The sequence below is a fragment of the Spea bombifrons genome, chromosome 4 (genome assembly GCF_027358695.1).
Source record: "Spea bombifrons isolate aSpeBom1 chromosome 4, aSpeBom1.2.pri, whole genome shotgun sequence".
Lineage (NCBI taxonomy): Eukaryota > Metazoa > Chordata > Amphibia > Anura > Pelobatidae > Spea > Spea bombifrons.
The window spans coordinates 99,139,423-99,161,525 of NC_071090.1; the positions used below are offsets into that span (position 1 = coordinate 99,139,423).

The window sequence follows — 22,103 nt, forward strand, 5'->3', positions numbered from 1 at the left end:
TTTCCAACCATTGTTCTATTAGGGTTCTCTTGCTAGCGAGAATAGTTGTAGAAATACAACTCCCATGAAGTTCAGCCAGTCATTTTTACAGGATGTACAGTCCATGGATGTAGCATTACAGGGTTGTGACCTGCGATCTTTGCAATAGACTAGCAGAATTTCTGGGTGCAAATTCCTTTGTGCCAACGTGCGCTCTACAGGGCCACGCAATGCATTGTGAATAATCTGTGTGCACTAACAAAAAAAATATTAAAATATAAATTATGAAATACTTTCAACTGAACACCTCCTAGCAATTGAGCTAACACGACGTGTAGCCCAATAACTAAAGACTGCCTAAAATGAACCGTGACATTTTAGGATTGCAGATTCGGTTTAAAGTTTTACTGATGTTGATCAAAAGGACACAATGGAATAAATGTAATCTGGGATTGGGTTATTATTGTAGGTTTAATAATTGACATGCAGGTGCCCTTTGAGCATTAAAAAAGTGTTACTTAATCCACAATGACCGTGTATATAAAAACAAAAAACAGTTCCACAATGTCACGTGTCTCTTTTGAACGGCTCTCGATCTGTTGTATCTGTGATATCGCGTATATATATTTTGCCTGTGTTTCTTGGGAAGGTTACCCATGTATCATCTGAATATACAGATTTCAGAAACCAAAAAGAAATTCAAATGATTTTTCTTTATTTTTGTAAAATGCACATTTTCCAGCACAGAGCACAACCCATATAGTTATATATTTATATACACACACACAAACCAACAATCCTCACAATCTTAAAGACTCATCTGGCGGTGAATTGAATAGGCTTTATATTATTTTAAAAATAAAAAGAAACACCCTGACCCAACACTGAGGCGAGTCCAATAAGTGGCCTAACAACTTGACTAGGGAGGATTTTAATTGTTGGTCCCTCTTATAAATTGCACTCCGTGTTTTATTTTATTTTTATGTATTATATGAAAATAGGGGAATGTGCATTAATAAAATAAAAAATAAATTAACCCGGCCCACCCGAAATAAACCCACTCTGGCCAATTTCTATCTCTGTTTCATGGGGTATACAGCTCCTTACTCCTTTTCTTTGCCAAGAAGTGTATACATTCACACACACACACATAAATGTACTCGTTTCCACGCTCAGGGTAACTAATTACTCTCCTGCTCCATCTTTACACACTGGTATTGTACTGCTGAAGACCTCCTTATTACTGCATGTGATGAAACATGGAAAACCACAGCATTTGGAAAAGTATTCTCCTGTAGGTCAGGGATCCTGAAAATATTGTAAATTTAGTCCAAGCTGAAAATGGTTGATAAATATGGAGACTGAGGCATGGGGTCTTGCTGCATCACATGGTCCCAAATACCCACCCTCCACAATGGAATTAGGTATAAGAAAAAGTTTAATGCAGAAAACCGCAAATATACATATATTAAAAATGGCACACACACTAATATATATATATATATATATATTTGTGCGTGTGTCTATATATATACACATTAATTACACACACAGATACATATGTGTGGATTTCGACTACATTACAATGTATATACACATACACACGCCCAGCCATCTTGTGCTCTTAACCTTGCATTCCTGGTTGGAAATCCAGGAGAAAAAAAAAATATATATATATTTATATACGGTCAGGTCAATCCCGAGGCCTAACCTCCTCACAGATCACAGACTGCTGCTCAATAGCAGAATCATTCCGATGACGGCTCAACATTCTGCTCAACGCTTGCAGAACAAAAGCTCTGTCTCTCAGTGGGGTCATTAATGGCAGACGCTCTGCTGGTTCTCTTAACAAATAAAGCGGAACACTCTGTAGGTCTCATCTCATCAGCAGTCTAGAGAGACTAGAGTTTATTAAAAAGAAAAATAGGCAGATAGTACAGTGCTCTGCAGAAATGTTCTTTTGGGCATACAGGGCAACACTGCAGGATATCTGCTACAGGTAAAGATAAATAGTGCAATGATCCGCAAGTCTCTGATGTGATGCTCTGTACGTATATTTGGCAGAGCGCTGCATTGCAGTCCACCATGCCATGCACCGGTGCAGTTGTATGTAGGTCTCTTGTGCTCCATAATGTCACTGGGCTCCTTCATGTGCAAGTTTTTGGAAGGCCGTACACAGGAATTTGGTTGGCGAACCACCTGTGTCAAAGTGGAAGCTTCAGTTGTTTTCAAAGAGGGATAGAAGGTCATCATTGCCACTGCTTGGGAGGTCCGGGGGTCCAAGGTACGAGAGCAGTTCTTCTGGGTTTGTCAGTTCAGGGAGAAGCTGGATAAGGCAGGACAAGGGAGAATAAGTACATAGTTGGAGTAGACAAAAAACGGGAGGAACAAAAGTAAATCAGAAAAAAATTAAAAAGTGCCCATCTAAATCAAATGGCAATGTGGAAACAGAGACAGCTGGGGAATGGTACCTGTATTGCCAGCAACAATGGTGATAAAGTAGTGAATAGCGAAGAAAGGAAGAAGTGGAAAAGAACAGCACACAGGAGAGGGCAAAAAAGAACAAATGGAGAAAAAGAAAGAAGTTGAGCAATAAGAGGTTAATACTAAAGTAAGAGCTCTTACATCCAAAGATGGCTCCGCCACATCACCAGCACCTTGCATGGGGTTAAAAGCCAGGTCGTTGGGCGGTTGTGCCATTTGCTGCCGGGAAGGGTTACGGTGGTGGAGCTGCTGCGGAGATTGGCTGCTGAGGCTGGAAGAGTGAAGTGTCTGGTTGGGGTTATGTGACGGGTCTATCCGTCCAGAGGGAGGGACCTGCAAAGACGAAAGAATACTCAAGGTTTGTATAAAAAAAAAAAAACTTTAACGGTGGTGGAGGGAGGTGTTGGCTCTGCTTTTAACAAAACTTCATTTATTAAAAACTACCTGGTTTGTACCTTTCAACCATGTGTTTCTGAAAGTATCTGTGAAGTGACTATTTTTACCTTGGGGAGTAGAGAATTGTGACAAAATACGTGAACACTAGCTTAACCCATCGATTTGCAACTTAAAACAATAGACAGAGTTCTTTTTTGGCAAGGATGGAATCGTGCGAACCGTGTGTGAATCTGCTCACAGAATAGCGGGACACCGACTGGACACCCTAGGCAGCCACCTACATGTTGACGGCAATCCTGCTTTTAAACAGGGACTGTTGAGGTAATTTAGATATCAGCTCTGCATAGGCTCCCCGTAGGGATTTTTAGGTTTTGCCTGCATAGGAAGTCATGAGCGACTATAAAAACCACAAAGTTCCTATCCAAACTCCTTTTAACTTTTGACAGACACTCACCTGTCCAGCCATTGAGGGTCCGCCTGGCTTCTCGGGACCCAGCAAGGAACTGGGAATGTCAGACTGGTAGGAGATGGGCGGAGGAGCGTTGGGGGTGAAATCATTCATAGTTGGGGTGCCCGGGTTGGAGGAAGGGAAACCCCCTTCAGAATATCCACCTGGATTCTGAAAACCAGAACCTGGCATAAAAAAAAAAAACCAGAGTTAAGAAAACAAAGTTGCAAAAAAGAAGAAAGGAACACGAAAAAGAGAATTAAGATATTGTTTACGGTAAAATTAAGATATAGCCCAAATTGAGATAACCTACCTGGGCTGTTGTAATCAGCGCCAACACTCCCAGCTGATTGGACACTGTTGAAGGGGGAGGAGCTTGGTCCAAGCGCCGCTATCATCTCCATGACGTTCGGCATTACCATGTGAGTTGGACTCAGACTTCGGCAGCGCTTCAGAACCGGCCCGTCCGACTCCTCCTTCACATGGGTGTCGGGCTTAATTGGTACTGGCTTCCAGCTGCAGGTCGGATCAATCGTGATCTCTTCGTAATCAGTGCTGTTGATTAGACAAATAGTTAGGGGTTGTTGAATCAGTAACAGATATCTTAAGCCAAAGTAATAATACATGAAAAGGACTTGTCTTGGGCATTTCCACTAGTCCGCTGACCAGTGTTGAGAAGACCCAGCAGACGAGTAGCAAAACTCTGTTTGCTCTTAAACTACAAATTGGTTGCATTAGTAAAACCTTATAAAATGTTGTGCCATTTATTAAGCCCGAGGCGCAGATTTTTCAGGCCCGTACACATACACTTGTCTACCATCCAGCATAACGTCCCCATCATACGTTACCGCAGATCCTCTACTCACTTTTGGATATACACCAGGGTCCCCAACATGTATTGGTCAACTTCAAGCCCCTCCAACAGGGCAGTTTTACTAATAAGAAAGAGTGAAAAGTCATATAAATTTCAATTAACAAAAAAGTAACATTTGGCATCCTAATTCCTAAACAAAAAGTAAAAAAAATCACGTTGGCTACTAGAACTTTTTTGCCTGGCTGCTAAATCTTCAAGAATATGCCCCTAATATTATTTAACCATTAATTCAACCGTCTAGTTATGATAATCAGAAATGATATTCTCTACAGGCGAAAGCATTCTATTGCTGGATAAAGATGAAATAGAGAAATGACCTGAACCTTTTCTGAATGGACAATTAAGGACCATCCGTTTATCTGGTTCTGCATTAACACGGGGGTTCTTTGTGGATTCTATGTTTAAGTCTTTGTATGGATTAGGGAAGAGGCTCCATCCAGTCACTTACTTGCACACAGGGCACCTCCATGTCCCTCGCTCACAATTCAGCTGCAGATAAGATTCCAGATCGAAGCACTGAGGAGGCAATGAAGAAAAAATCATGACACAAAAAGTGGCGGAATAAAGGGTATGGGGATAAAAGAGAAGGAAAAGGAGGAAATAATTGAAAAAAAAAAAGCTGGGTTGCGAAGAGACCCAGAGAGACGAGTAACGGACAGATTATTATTTATTGTTTTATATAGCGCTACCATATTCCGCAGCACTGTACAGATCGACCATGCAGGTCATTTTGTAGATTATGTGCGGGTGTTAAACAAGCTCCTGGGGGTGCAGGGTTTTGCACTGTGGCTTCCAATTCACATGGGGTTCTTTAATCCACAAAGACCTGACACAATTACCACGAATACAGAACATGTTCCATTGACTAATTAACAGTGTGCAGAATTGGAAGCTTTCATATCTGTTACACGATATAAGCGTACATAAGCGAATGGTGCACACAATGGTCTGCTCAACAAAATATGTAGGGGACCCATCATTTTGTGTTATCCCTCTGATACATATACAGATGTGCAGGGAAAATAAACACCAAGTAAATCCCTTTCGTACGGTTACTGTCATAAATCAGACCCGTGCCAGTTCGATTTATCTGAATGTGACCCTTTTCTGTACCTGGATATGCCGGCAATCGTGGCCTCTGGCAGGAAGCTGGATTCTCCTGAAGGTGATCGGACATTTCAGGGAGACTTTGATAGCAGTTTGCTCTACACCGTCCTCTCCGTTGGGACCAGGGGTTCCTGGGATGCTTCCACTGCTGAAGTTTCTTTTAACTGGAAAATACGTTCAGGGTGAGCAAATATGCAATAAAATGACACACAATGAAAGTTGTGGGTTAAGGAGACAGACAGAGACAGGGAGGAAAGTGTTGGAAAGAATCTATAAGAAGGTTTATGACAATGATATAAAGAGCTTTCCATCTTACTCTTGGTGATGCAATGCTCAGCGGGGAGAAGTCTTTTCTTGATTAGTCCCTGGAGGACGGATCTAACGGATGGTCGGTGAACTAACTGCAGCACGAACAGGTGAGACTGAAACAGAAATACAGGTAAGTCAACGACAGCGTCACTGCAATTCTTGCCAACGATCAGCTACGTATAATAATGTGGAGGAATACCGAATCCCACTCATTTTCTAGAAAATGAAGCACCTTTCCAGTTTATTAGACAAGTCTAACGCTGCCTCTCTTTGTGTATTGGCCTTTACATCCCCTTCACTGCACTCCAGGGGACTGACTCTACACCTCTGTTTCTCTCCAGATCTTCTTGGAATAAAGGTACTTACGCAGCAACAAGCGCTGACGGTTATCTGGATGCTGTTCCTGCCAGGCTGGCACACATTTTTCAGGTAGAGGGGTTTGTGGGAGGTCTTGTTATCTCCGCGCTCGATACTTAGCGGAGTTGAGTTCACGCTAACTTGCACAGAGCACGGCCAGTTAGTATTCATCTGTCGATCTTCATGATGATAGCACTTGAACTGCAGCTCCAGATCAGGCCTAAAGGAAACAGAAAGATCAGCTGTTTAGCTTGGTTACAGATGATAAAAAGGGAACAGTCCCAACAACAATCAGACAATTTACTGCGGGCCTGTCCCCACGCACACACCTCATCATGAGCGTCTTGTAGACGGACTCCCGCAAATGGTACACGTGGTTGCTAACAGCCAGGTTGTGCTGAAGCCTGAAAGGTTCCAGGACGATTCCATCGCGGACGGGAAAAGTCAGCCGCAATTCATCATTGGAGGCAGCTGTGAGACACAGAAATGGAGAATGAGGCTTAACATATACACTACACGCAAATATCATCATGCAAAGGGCTTGGATTATAGCAGAAGCCACCAGGAGGCGACCCTCTTTAGTAAACACACCTGGTGGAGACGGGTGCAAAGTGTTGTGCGCAGGCTTGACATCTGGCATAAAAGGAGACTTCACATCCTGATTTGGGGACATGTAAGGTGGAGCACTGCTTCCAGGGGTCATGGGGGGAGTAGGATTTCCAGGCAGCGGGGAGCTGGGATACCCAGGCATTGTGCGACCAGGCTGGGCAGTAGAGAAAGAACATATGGTTACTTAGGAATTCCACATCATAATCTTTATCGCCACCTAGAAAATCTTCCTTAACGCTTATCAACACACCCCATTACCCCACCTTATAAAACACCATTGTGTTTTTTTTTTTTTGATCCATCAAATCTGCTAGCTTTCTGTCTTGCAATAATCAATTCCCAGCACCCTATGGCTGACCTCACACGTGTTCCGCTTATGTTCAGTTTTCTTACCCCGCTTATAGGCTGACTGTAGGTAAAATTTCCTCCATTGTAGTTATTGCTCTGTCCGCCATACTGGTCTGTCAGCTGAGAAAAAAAATATATTACCTAGGTTAGAGTACTAAAATAAAAACAAAAACAAAAAAACTGCTGGCATAGAGACACACAGTCACCTATATTTACCATCAAATAAACTTTACATACAGTCAAGAGCATCAAGATGACGCTGAGAGGCAGGGGCTGGGGGCAGGTGACTTACCTGCCAATATACCTTCGTTAAAAAATAAAAATGCAGCCAATCAAGAAGTGGCTTGGTAATAATCTGCCCAAAACCCCACCCCCATACACCAGACCACTTGCAGAAACCATGACAGTTTTGCGATGACATTAATTCATCTGGTTCCTATACGACGAAATATATAAATATTTAAGCATATAGAGCTTGGGTTATTCCCGCACACAGATCACAGCCACCATTGTCCTCGCTACGTAGCATTAATGTGAATGCGACTACAAGCACTCATACATCCGATACCCAGTAAAGGAAGGCCTATGTGTCTTGGGACTCGGAAAATACGCTTTGACCTTTGTATGTGCAGCAGAAATGTTTCCAAGAATCAATTTCTTGAAGTGCCATAGCGAGTATTTAAAGAAAGGATCCCCGGAGGATCTGCTGCACCTGCGCTATGAATCTCAGAATGTTCAGACACAGAAGCACTCCCTGGCCTAAGCATTTCATAGATTCATCCATTTGGTTTTTGCCTGCTCTCTGGGGCTTTCATCTGCTCAGCCGCTCCGGACAGAGCACATTTCCCTGTATAAAAGCACATTACGGGAAAAAATAAAGGCTTTCACAAAAACATCAATAAATAGGATGTTTACCGATGTCTGAAATTCGGGGTCTTTGGGAAGCTGGAAAAAAAGAACCCAAATGCGCCAGTATTTTCCATGGGAAGCTAAGTATGGAGAGGATCTTTACCATTATCTATCCATCTATGCATGAAAATGGGGGCCTCTTTTTTGGTAAAAGCCTAGGCAGCTATAAATTACTACCCAGCTTTTCATGGACCTTTCTGGATTATCTGCTACCAACAACACTGGGTATATCGTGATGTGCAGCAGATAAGCGCCCAGTCCTACCTTCTTCCTGACGGGGCAGACACCAAGCGCAGGGAATATATCTTCCATTTAAATACCCCTCTGGGGACGCAAAATACAGGGGAAGGAAACAAAGGCTGGGAACATCAGCACCTTGGCCAGAAGTCCAAAGAATAGTAAAAATCAGATGGCAACTTATCTTTCTCGAAAAGGGAAACAGCCAGGGAATAGGAGATCATTAAACAAGAAGTAAACGCCCAGGGAAAATAAACAAAATAATCAAAAGCAGACATCTGTGATCTAGCAACACCCAGGAACTGATTGTTTTATAACAAAATCAATTAAAAAAATTCCATCTGAACAAGAGACCTCTGAGGTCCTGAAAGCTTGTGTAACCTTACTTCTTTTTCTACTTTGGCTAAATAATAGGCATCTAATTTTGATTTAAGACTGTGTGTTAAAACAAAACAGCAACACAACACTGAAAGGTTTGATATAGAAGGTAAAAGCTAATGATTAAAGTGATTTGTTGGCTATAAGTTACCTTGTAATAATGCCCCCCAGGACCACTCTGCGACAGGTACTGCGACATGTTCTGCTGCACACGGTGCCCAGGGTAAGAGGGCGATGGGGCAGATTGCTGCTGTGCTGATTGAGCGTATTGAGCCGCGTGAGGCGGGTATTGCCCACCCTGCATGTACTGTTGAGTTGTGTAGCCCTAAGAAGAACAAAATAGAACATTACACAATACAGATAAAACGAGTGGGAAGGCACGCATCACTCACATACGTATACATTGCTACGTGGTATGGATGGTAAATCACAAACACTCACGTCATTGGAGTATGTCCTTTTGACCCCTTGTCGAGGCATCTGCTGACTCTGTAGCTGCCCAGGGTAACCATGGGGGGGTATCCGTTGGCCAGTATAAACAGGGTTCATGCCAGGGGCCCTGGCAGAGTTCATGCCCATTTGGGACATTCCTGTGTTACCCATCACAGACCCAAGCCCCCCAGAATTCATTCCGCCCTGCATGGTGGGACCTCGAGGGCCTCCGTGTTGCATGTACTGACCCCCATAACCATGAGATGGTCCAACCTATAAAATGAAACGCACACGTTACAGCCGGGGAGTGGGGTGGCATTACATGTACAAGCAGACGAGTGATTTATGAATGGCCTTACCGCCCCGTACTGGTTGAGCTCCTGGCTTTGCTTCTCTTGCAGGGCAGCTACAGTAGCAGTAGCTGTTGCCGTCGCGGTAGCTGCTGCCACGGCCGCTGCAGCTGCAGCCTGCGTGAAGTCGGCTGGCCCGCGGCCCGAGTGCTGCGGCATTCCCATCCCACCAGCACTTGGGGGTCCTCCGGGGTAACTGGGGTTCAGGAAAAAAAAAAAAAAAAGTATTAGCAATATGAACAGGCCTACCCCTCTTACAGCACAAATAACAGAGCAATGATTTAAAAAATGATGCTCCGGCAGCCAGTTCAAGGGCCAACCTTCACAGGAGTCGTAGTCTAGAACAATGATGGCCCTGACTTTAGCCCGTCACTTATCACGCGGCTTATATTTCAAAGTACTATAATTTAGGAGACCATTCCAATGTGATATATACTTATACTGTTAAAGTGTTACATGATAGGCTACTACATGGCGCCATATAAATGAACGATATATCTATTGTTTTATATAGCGCCATCATATTTCACAACGCTGTACAATAATAACACACTATACACATACTCTAAGCACACCCGAAGAGCTCCCATGACACACATAGGTACAGGTTTTGGGTGCTGCTGAGATGCCCAATATGTACGTACAACAAAGTGCAAAAGGATAAATAAAAAAACAAAATCAAAACCCAGTGAAGTCTAATTTTAAAGTGAATTACTGGCACCTGTGGATGGGTCCAGGCAATGAATCCCCTTTAAAATACATTAATTGATCGTATACGATGGAAATGTATTACACAGGAGGAAGCATGTTTGGTGGTAATAATCTAAAACTAGAGGGTCAGAGCTTAGCTGTAACGAAAGGAGGTTTTACTCCACTGAGATAGTGGTAGATTAGCGGAACAGACTTTCAGCAGAAGTGGTCCAGGTAAATATAGTTATGGGCGAGGTATATCGCCGGACGTAAGACAAGATGAGACAGGAAGATGGCGGCAGACGCCAGTAATGGGACTACTTTCCCTTTTGCTGTAGCGGCGGACACCGTTTATTTTACCTATTGGGATACGCATTGCCTCCGGGGTATCCACCTCGCCCGTACACGCTCTGCTGCAGGTAGTTTTTTCCAGCCCCGGCTTCCGAGTACCCTTGCTGGCTAATGAATGGAGGGCTCCCCATTCCTCCGCTATTGCCTGCCAGACCCGGCATGACTCCACCCCCGGTGGGGCCGCCGCTCGGCACCATGGGATTCCCGAAGACCTGCTGGTACAGAGAGAAAGGTAAAAATAACGCTCAAAACGAGTCCACCGGGGAGGGTTAACTAATACCACAACGCAAGGGGTTAATGAACGTGCTGTCAGCAGCAGGGTAAGGGTTAATCCCGTGGCGCTCTGCTGACTCGATGACATCATGTTACCTGGCTCTGCGACGTGTTGCTGAGACCCCAGACGGTTGTTACCACAGAGAGCGATCCTCCTGCCTGATTGGTGCTTTGTTGCCAGGGAACAGACTCGTATGCAAATGAACCATCACTGTTCAGGAGAGAAGCGGGGAGTTAGCTGCGTGTGCACAGCCTGAACACAGGCAAACGGCGAAACAAGGCAGGCCAGGAGAACGGGGCAAAGAGCCACATAAAACGAGACGGGGGGCGCGCAGGAATAGAGGACACACATCGGGGAGGGGGGAATCACTCACCTGTGCCCTGTGCCTGCGTGTGATGGTTTCATGGGGTTCATGGAGTTCATTTGCAGGTGACTTGGTATAAATGGCTGTAGAGACAGAGATGATCATGTGTATGAGAGTCACGTCACACCTCGCTCATTAAACACGCACACGCCTTCATAAAGCCCCGTGGCCCCTAGAGCTCTCGGTCACTACGCCCCGTAGCAAGTAACTATCTGGTATAAAGCAAATAGAAATTGATGTTCCTGAGTATTCCATGCTTGTAATAATTATATATTTTACACACACCGCTGAAGAGCTATAAATAAGAGCGCACGGCAACGATTTGTCCGCACTTTGCTTTATAATTCGATTTATCGGAAAGAACGTTGCGCAATTCTTCGCAAAAGAGCTGAAATAATTGGCTTTAATATTGTGGTCTGGCTCAACGCAGACAGGCTTTAGGTACGAAACAAACCCACCGGTTATTTATGTGAGATGCTACATTTGTTAAGTGGAATGTATGACACGGAAGGGGTTAACACACCGCTTATCTACGCACAGACCGCCCCCCCTGGTCACATGATCATCGCATTCTGTACACAGGACGTGGAAGTTGGCACGCTGCCTGTATCTGGCACTGGCTACACAGACACCCCTTGATAAACCATCCCCCACCCAAAGGCGGGGGGTGTGGGGGTAAAAACTCTGCCCTGCAGTACATATCTGCCCCTACCTGGAGACAAGCTAACAACCAAGCATAAACCGGACACATGAAGAGTATTCCGCCACCTGGCAGAGTAGGCATTTGTACCCCTGCCAGGTATGCAGGATATCGGGAAATCGAGTAAACAAACAACCATTTGCTTTTCTTCTCAAAGTGTGGATAGGGTTTCTTATTTATATATTTATCTACGCATCACGTACACACCGCCACCCGGGCATGCAGCGAAGGTGGGAAGACGGTGACCTTGGCTGCCCCCCCCGCGAGGGTCCGGGGAGCGCGAATGGAAGCGCACGGTGCAAACGGCGGGTCTTTTTATTCAGGCACCTGGGCAAAGATACCGCTCTTAACCGCCAACTGCAACAGGCAGATAAGGCCCTAAAACCATCTCAGCAACGTCAATGCTCCAAAACGTCACACGGCCAGCGGGAGCGACATACGTGCCCTCGGAACCGCTTAACGCATGGGCCCATCATAGCGTGCCAGGCCGCCACACGGGGGCCGCTAGAAGGTGGCACGTAAGATACAGGGTACATCACGACACGGGCAAAACTGAGCCGCCGCCGCCCCCCCCCCCCAAAAAAAAATAGTCAGGGGGAGTGTCAGCGCTCCAAAACAGGAGGGGGGCTCAGAAACGAGAGTGCACACAGGGGACAGGAAGGAAACGAGCGGGGAGGGAACGGAACAAGCAGAGGAGCGAGCGGGGGCACAGATTAGTGGGGTGGAGCAGTTAGCACTCAGGACAACGGGGGTGACAGGTGCCACTCTGCCCTCATACACACCGCTACAGCCTAACCCTAAGTGACGGGAACCCCCTCATTACACACCGACAGACGCCTTAACGGAGTTATTATTATTAACACGGCTCGAGCTCCCACTCCTTCCGCAAGACTCATAGAAAGTCCCAAAACTTCATGGAGAACCTGGGGGGGGGGGATTTAGGGAGAGGGTATATAGGCGGAGGGTATATTCGGGGAGGGTATAGGGGTAAATAACCAATGGCTGGCAGTCTGTGATTTAGGCTGAATCAGGGGATTCAGAGCAAAATGATGGCGATAAGAGGTGAAGCTCAGGAGCCACCATGGTCTAGGTCACGATCTGGCAAACATAGTCACAGGCTGAGGATGATGGTAGTTATCAACAGCAGTTGGAATGCTGCAAGCTCAGTCCACACATATCTATATTTATCTAATCTATCAAAAGGGGGAGGAAAAACCAAAAACACAAAAAGGGGACAAGATTCAAAGAATCGGCAGCAGAGGTTAAAACAGAACGGAGCAGAAATAGCGTGGAGAATACATAACAAAAAACAAGCAATAAGCAGGGCAAGGGGGCATAAAATCACAAGATCACTGACTACGTGATTCCAAGACAGGGTTAATGAATGCGGTACAGTGTAGAGAACCTGGCATTATCACACAAATCCTCCTCATGATGCTTCCCTCCCTCCGCTCGCTCCTCCCCGCCTCCCATCGTGTCCCTGGAACATCGGGTTCTGTCTTGTTCCTGCACTCCAGGATCTCTGTGTCCAACCCAAACACACAAAAATGCATGTCCCCCCCCCCGACAGATCACCCCCCCCCGCAAACTCACAGAATCCTAACATAATGTTACAAGCGGCCCCTGCTGCTGATCACAGGCCCCACACACCTTCATTCCGTCAGCCCCTCTTCCAGTGACCGCCGCGCAGAAATACACGCCATAAACCCCATCCTTCATACATTAGCCCCGGCCCCATCTCAAGTGTGCAAAAATACCCCCTCCAAACACACAAGCCTACAGCTTGCCATTATCTCCACTGCGTTAATTGCGTGTACATTTAATTGGGTGACTGCGGCATCAGTCACATGACATCACAAGCGCTCACATCCATGTGACTGATGGACATCTGACCCCATCCTGACGCAATCCGCTCCCAAGCCTGCCTTAATGCCTCCCGACCACAACACCCGCGCGGTCTGTAACATGGCACACGCATTCAGTGACACACACTTACACGCACGCTATGAGTGGATTATCATGCGGTAGTGAGGGCAAGATCGCCAAAGTCAAGCTCTGTTGCACAAAGTGGAAAGAAAGCACTCAGTGATGCAACCATTTACACCCTGAATATATACACAGAATCTACAACATTTAAACACAACCAGCGTCACCGACTCCATCTGAGGAAGAGACCTCCAAGGTCTCTGAAGTTTGACACACACATATGTGTGTGTGATATATATATATATATATATATATATATATATATATATATATATATATATATACATACATATATATACATATACATATATATATATACATACACACATTCATAGGTTGACATGTATGTATCTGAATAGACATAAAGCTATCCTGAATCTAAGACGAGGCCGAGGACTGATTAAGATCAGAGTCTCTACATCAGGAAAAACGTGCAGACTAGACGGCCGTCAGATTCTTTGTTTCTAAGTCACCGAAATAAAACCGCACACGTATGTATCCAGAGAAATCAACCTACTCCGTGTTTCGTCATCTTGACAGAGCTCCAGGTAGCAGATGGGACGCTGATTTTGTGCATCACATAGATGGTGAATTAAAATACACCGGCGAGCGGGATTATTCTCGGAGACGCCTCCTTCGTAAGGCTTTCCGGAACAGAAGCAGCTAAGAAATGCAGCGTATTTAAAGGATATATATAATTATTCAGGTAACGGGGCCTATCATCTGAATAACACAGTAACGCTACAGTACATGGCGGATTTACACAGCTCTCGCTCATAGCTGCTGCTGCTGGACCACATCTTGTGGATCTCAGCCAGGTGTTAGTACTGCTAGACCTGCTAAAAGGATCCCAAAGGATGGCCAAGGGTGATAGGGGTTTCAAACAGCATGCGAGCTGCTGCCAAATCTATGATTTTTACCCATTCCTGCACTGCCCCTCATCGTCTATCCCCTCGTCTATCCCCGCCGCTTTGTCTCGCCAGCCTATGGATTTTCTGATCTGAAAACAAAGACAGAAGATTTTTGGCACACACTAAACCACTACAAAGACGAGCGCTCCGCAGCCTCCATCATCCAGGCCAGGAATTTGGGGGCTCAGTACAGATGACTGCCCCCCATGCCTCTTTCCTAGTACCAAATGTTCATTGTCTTGCCCGTCTCTCCTGCCAGTGCCGATACCCCTCTACCTTCCTCCCCACCAGTGTCTTTATACTGCTATCACCCCCTAGCATCCATACCCATTTACCCCATCTCACCCCATGGTCCATGCATATTTGCCCTTTACTGTCCATCCCCACCCCGTCCCCATCACCCCTCTGTGCCACCCCTTTCATGCTTGCTGCCGGCCCGATGCGGCACGGAAGGGCAGAGACAGTGAGGCTCCATGAGGAGCCCGGGGCCCCTTACAGCCGCATTGACTGTACCCCCCCTGATAGCGGCCCTGCAAGCTGCATATTTAAAAGGTGAACTTTCCATTGACTACTACAATCAATGCAATTGTTTTGTTGGCCTTTAGTGTACACCAGGTAGCCGAGTAGTGTAGCGGGCGAGGGCCACAACTAGCATTAGCTAAAAAACGTCCTGTGTTGAAGTTCTCTCCCATCTCGGCAGCTACAGAGGCAGCCAGAACCAATCGCTAGCATTCGCTATCTTGAATATCTGACCACTGAAACATTTGATATTTTTTAGGTGGGACAGACTATCCTAGTCATCTACTACCACAGGGGTGAAATAAATATGAGAACTTTAGCCTCTCCCTTCCACACCAGGGCGGGCAGGAGAAAGCAATTAACTGCCTCTCCCACAGCAGTTATATACGGTGACAAACGGAGGCGTCAGTGGCCATCGGTGAGGTCTCCAGTTTGTCACTATGGGGTATGGAACCTGTTTATTGCAATCACACGGCGACTTGGACAGGGTGACCACGTTGTCCATTTTTCCCCCAGGACCCTTTCACATGTAAGTAATCTGTTATGTATTCCGCATACTGCAGGGCTGCGCTTTACATAAGCTGGTCAGCAACACGTGAAACGCCCAAAGTGTCCAATCAGGACAAAGACACGGTAAAGAGCGAGACCCTCGCTGAGTAGAGCCAAGTAAAGGCAGGACTATGCCCTGTAAGCGTCACATAATGTACATTTCTATACACCGAGGGGCAGAATGCCGGCGCATGCTTTGCCGTCGGCTTTGCACCTGCAGAGGAGCCTTGATATAGCATGCGAGAGGGGGACCTGCTACCTCTGCTCTTCCTCCTACACTTCTTCTCTGAATAACATGTGGTTTCCTTTTCTAAACCACGTGGCACCAATCCCACGGACAGCCATTCACTTCTGCCACGGAAGGTTACAGAAAACATCGCCCTAGAGCGATCTGAAGGGACCGGGCACGGAAAGATGACCACAAAACACGCCGGTCGCCACGTGATGTAACTCCCCACGCGTGGTGCGGTGTTTGACCAGGCCACAAAACCTTTAACAACCCACCAGGATCTGTAGAGGTGTGCAAACTGTCAAAGAACCCCACTGTTACACTCCCAATACTTCACCCGGGAGTGGGGACGACTCCAGTTAAAGCCTTGGTATTGGCCACAAAAACACACATTTCCGTGGCTCTTAAGAAAAAAAACTTGTTTGTCGCTCATCCAGCTCGGTCTACTTATATCTAGTCCTCTCAACACAAACTAACCCAGAGGCGAGGACCAATACACAACCAGCTTTCTAAATCATCCGACACCCAACGGAACATTGGGGCTTATATCTCTCTATGGGACAGACGAGCACTTCAACGACTTCACAACATACCCCCCCCCCACGGACTTATAGTATAACAATCCATCAACTGTTGGTGATAATTTCACCAACAACCATGGCTGCCTCCTCTCAGCAGTCCCGGGAAAACACTGCCAACGTAACATGGTCCTTTAGAAGTCCATCAGGTTCAACCTCCTTGTCGATCCAGAAGAAGGAAGCAGGTCTTTCACCAGAACTGAAGACCTACCAAGAAGAAGCTACGACTAACATGTAGCCCAAAACATTTACACCGAGTCCTCTTAAAAGAACAAACACTTAACGCGGCGTTCCGTGTCGGCTAGTTTGTTCCATTGTCTAAAGTAAACGTATCCATACACCGGGCTACAGAAATATAACCCCAGAAGCTTTACACAGGGCTTTTTTGGCTCCTCTCTCCTAAAGTCTACGTACATTTGTCTGACCCCAAACTTGGAGACAATGTGGCACAGTTTCAGCTCTGATCTCATTAACTTTTATTAAAAACGTACAATGTAGAATTTAAGAGAGAGACTTTAGAGACATTAGGTTCGCCAAAAGTTGATCAATCTAAAATTTTGATTTCTGGACGGCAGAAGGCAATGACAGGGTTGGTGCAACAGCTGGACATACAAAATACAGCTCAACCATACAAAATTTTTATATATATATATAATATAAATATTGCATGTGGCGATCAACATTCATCAATCCCTTTTGTTTGAGTGCAGCCAAGGTTACCATCAATATAAAACCCGACACTTCACCATTACACAAAACCACAGTTTTATGCCTATCCCTATTTATATAATAACGCATAACAGGGCGCTTAAACAACTAATTATGTAATATTGAGGATCGAATGGCGGCAAGTGGGTTGGATACAGCATTCTGGGGCTTCTGTATGCCCCCCCCAATCTTTTTGTGAAGCCACCTAGTCTTAAATGTACTACAAGAACGGCCACACATGCCTCCGCATAACAACGTGGTCTTAGGCGACACCATGTGATTTAACTATTGGAGACCGTTTGAATGCTGCGATTTATGGCCCAGCTAGTATCAGTAGAATTGCCATCTTTACCATTTCAAACCCAATACTTACACACGCACCACCGGTCAGTCTGACAATTGCTGCACGGCAATATGTACAATCCAAACAGTGCATGTGACGAGTGTGAAGGGTACGAGTTCATACTGCTGGGTATTATCTAGACTTACAACTCATGGGAGTTTTAAAACGCTCAGGTAGTCACTCTAGTCATCAATACTAACATGTTTTTCTATTTTGCAAAGGAAAAGGGTTAATGTTAATGTCACAGTGCCCACGACATTAACCTTTCCCCGCAAACGTGTCTTCAATTCATATTCCTCCACACGTCAACCTGATCTTCCTCCGGGACTAGGCAAATCCCTAGAAAGAGTGTATAATCTACAGAAAATATATATTTATTGATCTGTGTAGCGCCATCATACGCTGCAGCACCTTACTTAATGGATTTAACACAAAGGCATCAAAATATGCTCGGCACCTGGCTTGTTATTAATACACAAATCGACAGCACAGATATAAGGCCTTGTCTATCACCAGCACAAATCAGACGCAACCACACAATGACACATCTGAGACAAAAAATGCATAAAAAAGGTGAAGGTCGGCAACATTTACACAAATTTGAAAGGTTTTTGTGTTCTGCAAGCCCTCCAACGGCTGCGTTACTCTGCACTAAAGTCATTAGCTGCCCGACCCCCCTTAAAACTTTTACACGTTTATTGCAAATGTACGGATCAAAATAAAAACGGATATTTCACTGTACGAGCCAATTCACATTGAGGTTTATTTACACGGAAACTGGTTTATGAGGCTTTCAAATGAAGTCATGACACCTAAGATACAACAAAATGCAGTATGTCCAAAACCCTGCTCCGTGGGTCAAAGTAGATAACACAGTCACTTGTGCTAATCCCAGGCAACCTCTATGGCTATTAGTTATCATTACTCAGGATGGCCCCAGCCCTTGTTACAGGAGGAACCTGCTGGGGCTGGATCTTCGTAACGCACGTGAAACCAGTGAAATTATGTTTCAACTTGTTGTTTAGTGAATAAACGCCTATACAGCCACAGAAACGTAAACAGGAGGAACCACGGGAACCTGGGTCTTAAAACAGTAGAAGGCCAGAGTGTGCGGCTTCAAACAAGAAGAGCTAAAGAGGTGTCCTCTCTCTCTCCCCAAAATCAATTCGCTAGGCAGCTGCACGATGAGAACCTGGCAGATCCCGTCAGTCTTCGAAACTTAACATATGCTGCTTCCCCATCTTCCTCCTACTTCTAACCGACACGACACAGACAGATTTCCTCTTTGTGTTTGCTTGTTTGGTAGCCTCACGGTGTACTATTTAGTACGGTTTTACCAAAAACAAAAGTGTTCTGAATGACGAGACAACAGCAAAAAAAAGATGAGATGAAGCTGACGTTCAAAACATAACCAGCCCCCAACACCGTCCTCCCAACGGCATCTAAAAACGGATCCACAATCAGGTCCAGACACACAAGCTACGCCATCACAAGCAAACCACATTCCACAGGAGAAGATCAACGCGGACAATAAGCAACGATTTACTATAGAGGGTCGGTTGGTCTATTTACTAAACTACGAGCCGTAGTACCTCTGACTCACTATACATAACCCCACTCAGTGTGAGGACACACGGCGTAATGCACCATTAAACCCCCCCCCCCGTAGAAGGTGTCCAGAACATGGACAACCAGCTGGAGTGGACAACCATCTACAATGTTCTTCTCAGGTATGGTGAGCAGGTCATGATCACAAGAGACCTACAATGTAGCTTTTAGGAGGCACACAACCGCACGTTACTGACTCACATGTGGAATATTACAACAGTTTTCTATTTTTACTGATGTTACTGGGCCCTCGGGATATCCTGGCATCTACCTGTTGCAGGTATCACCTTACCTGACCTATAAAACGTGACATTTTTATAATTAATGAATCCACAGAAGATAAGACTCGCTGGCTGAAGTGTTGATGTAAAAAAGGTGAAAAACCAGGTAACTCGGCTTCAATAAACACTCGCAATATCATTCCAAGAGACATCATTACCTTTCCGCCCAAGAAATTATTTACGCAGAGTCGGTTCCCATGGTGCCCAAAGCTGAGCCTTGGCCAATACATTACCCTATGTGCATCTACCCAACCAGACCCAACTGGGCAAAGCCAAGCCTGCTCATCAAGCCCGACTTAGATTTCAGCATCCTAACCACTGACAACCCAATTCCATTCAACATTCTATCTGAGACATTCACCAGAGACGCGTTTGGACAGACCGATTAGCTAACCACAAAAAAACCAACCACCAAACAAAGATCCGACCGCAGCGGAGAGAGTCGTGCAGACTACCTATATTTATCCAGATCCTACTGGACAGTATTGAGTTATCCATCAACATTCTCTTACCCCGGCTTACCCAGCAACCCATAAATAACCGGCTCCCACCGGTTATAGTCCGGGAGAATCAAGCTAACCGCACTCACCAAATCTCACCAGACAGGTGAACCTTGTACACAACTTAACGGATTCCAATGGAGACAACAGACCCGATTACACCCCTTCGGACAGAACCAAAGCTAGCTATTCACACATAATGAAAACATATGATTTGACTATAGAGTCCTACAGGCCAGCGACCTGTACATTACCCGGCCATGCCAACCATAACCACATCTTCCGGAGCCAAGCCTGTAACTCTTACATATGAGCCGGACAGCTGCCCATACATGCCGGATTCCTCACGGGAGAGTCACGCCTGATACCTATAAATAAAACTTCTCTGGACAAGAGTCGTGGCTGACCCGGAACACATAACCAGATCCCCCCGGTGAAAAGTGAACCTGTTAGCCACACATAACCAGATCCTCCTGGCCAAAGCCAAGCCGATATCACGTATCCAATCAGATCCCCAAAAGCAACCGGTAAATAACCAAACCGGCAGATAACCAACTGATTACCAAATGCTGCCGGGGATTCCTCACAAAGTAAATCCGGCCGCCGGTCCTTTACTGCAACAAAGTTTAAGATCCCACCGGTTCAGACTAAAACCCACCTATAAAATCCTAAAACCCACCTATAAAATCCCATCACCGATACAGAACATGGATCCCCGCCGATCCCCCCGCTAGTTACAAAGAGGCCCCCACATGTATGCACAGCCATGATCATGGAATAAGCAATCCTCACACATACAGCATGGACTGATCCCAACACACAATCCGATCTGCTAAGGTCCAGATCACATAGCCGGGGTTAAGATCAGGACACATGAGTCTCCTCCTTGTTGTGCAACCGAGAAGATCACTAAACACACACAGAGCCCGCCATAGATCAGGTTTTATGCGCCTGGCACTGTCTCCCCCTCCAATGCTGATAAACGGCCGCTAGAAAGGGGGGGGGGCAGTCTCTTACCTTGCCCAGCAGCAGTGTGAGTCGGGCTGTCTCTCACCTCCCCATGCTACGCACGGTCCTCTCTCTGAGCCCGGAGCCGCTGCCCCAAAATAAACCAGGCAGGAACTGCAAGGGGGTGGGGGGGACACCGCCAATCCTCTGCCCCTGACCGAGAGCGGGGAGGAGGTGCAGAGAAGGTGAGGAAGGAGGTGCAGGAATGGGAAGGCGAGGGGGCAGGGTGAAAAGGGGCAGTGCAGGAGAGATAGGTGCAGTGCATGCAGCGAGGGACACGGGGAGCGTATTCGGTGGGGAGGCAGGAGGGAAGCGGTGGAGGGCAGGCGAATTAACGATAAGGGAACGGGGAAAGCTCTTTGGCTCTCAGCTTATCTGGGGCGCGCTGCTACCTTCTGGGCACCCGGCTCGTGTCTCCGCGCTCTCTCCCTGTCCTTAGCTTTTCTGCCTGGTCTCCAATTGCACAACGCTACTCATTAATATTCAGGAGCTTCCTCGTACTCGCTGGGCTCCTGGCCATACCTCCTTCGCTGGAAGCCAGCCCTCATTCCAGGCCCGACTTCTACTAGGCATGAGCAAACGAACACCGATGCCATCGAGCCGGGAACTAGACGTACAGTACGAGGGGGGGAAGGGTGACACTGTGTATCTGGAGTGCAGAACATTAACCCCCTCCGTGCCAGACGGCTGCGTTACTTACTGCGAAGGAGATGTCATTTCCTGGCCACGGCTGCCATTTTAACATAAGTGGTGCTTGTGCTGAATTAACACGAGTAGGAGGTTAGCGAGTGTTTTCATAGCTGTGCGCAGAAACATTTGTTCAGTAAATAATAACTGTACCTTACAATCAGGAAGACGCGGAGTCTTTAGTTGAAGTTGATACCTTTTAGTGGGTTAACATAGAAAAAGATGTAAAGTTACACGAGATTTTGGGGAGCTCGGATGTCTCATCTTCAGGTGATTAAAAAGCTTATGTGTTCGCTGCGGAGGTTTTATTCATGCAGAAAATCAACAAAACGTGTAATTTTGCCTATTTCTCTATACCCAACGTCCATAACCTCCTGCCCCCCCCTCAGCGTCCATACACCCTGCCCCCCCCCCTCAGCGTCAATACCCCTGCCCCCCTCAGCGTCCATACCCCCTGCCCCCCCCCTCAGCGTCCATACCCCCTGCCCCCCCCCTCAGCGTCCATACCCCTCTGCCCCCCCCCCAGCGTCCATACCCCTCTGCCCCCTTACTCGGTGTTTGTACCCCTCTGCCCCCTTACTCGGTGTTTGTACCCCTCTG

At 46.3% G+C, this 22,103-nt stretch overlaps 1 protein-coding gene across 3 annotated transcripts; it reads right to left on the bottom strand.

Moving 5' to 3' along the window:
* Positions 1 to 677: 677 nt before the first annotated feature.
* Positions 678 to 21,286, bottom strand: ZMIZ2 (zinc finger MIZ-type containing 2). Of its 3 annotated transcripts, none has more exons than XM_053462793.1 (19): positions 21,209 to 21,286; positions 10,906 to 10,979; positions 10,628 to 10,742; positions 10,268 to 10,473; positions 9,227 to 9,413; positions 8,877 to 9,140; positions 8,587 to 8,760; positions 6,957 to 7,031; positions 6,546 to 6,717; positions 6,284 to 6,425; positions 5,964 to 6,174; positions 5,605 to 5,710; positions 5,295 to 5,452; positions 4,630 to 4,697; positions 4,174 to 4,242; positions 3,621 to 3,862; positions 3,314 to 3,492; positions 2,605 to 2,796; positions 678 to 2,305 (listed from the first exon to the last, which is right to left on the bottom strand). In XM_053462793.1, the coding sequence occupies exons 2-19, from the start codon at positions 10,953 to 10,955 to the stop codon at positions 2,198 to 2,200; spliced, it is 2,718 nt and encodes a 905-aa protein (XP_053318768.1). In that variant the 5' UTR covers positions 10,956 to 10,979; positions 21,209 to 21,286; the 3' UTR covers positions 678 to 2,197. The 3 variants fall into 3 exon arrangements, with proteins under 3 accessions (XP_053318768.1, XP_053318769.1, XP_053318767.1); XM_053462794.1 differs by lacking the exon at positions 21,209 to 21,286 and adding an exon at positions 20,826 to 21,199 and having other exon boundaries at positions 10,268 to 10,470; XM_053462792.1 differs by lacking the exon at positions 21,209 to 21,286 and adding an exon at positions 20,826 to 21,199.
* Between the last annotated feature and the right edge of the window lie 817 nt (positions 21,287 to 22,103).

Bases quoted from the DNA above. Each gene is read 5' to 3' on its own strand.
- ZMIZ2 (XM_053462793.1), bottom strand. From the start codon at position 10,955: ATGAACTCCATGAACCCCATGAAACCATCACACGCAGGCACAGGGCAC. The intron at 5,453-5,604 runs GTAAGATGGAAA...CGTATTTTCCAG, and splicing joins TGAGCATTGCATCACCAAGA to TTAAAAGAAACTTCAGCAGT. The intron at 3,493-3,620 runs GTAGGTTATCTC...TTTTTATGCCAG, and splicing joins CGCTGATTACAACAGCCCAG to GTTCTGGTTTTCAGAATCCA.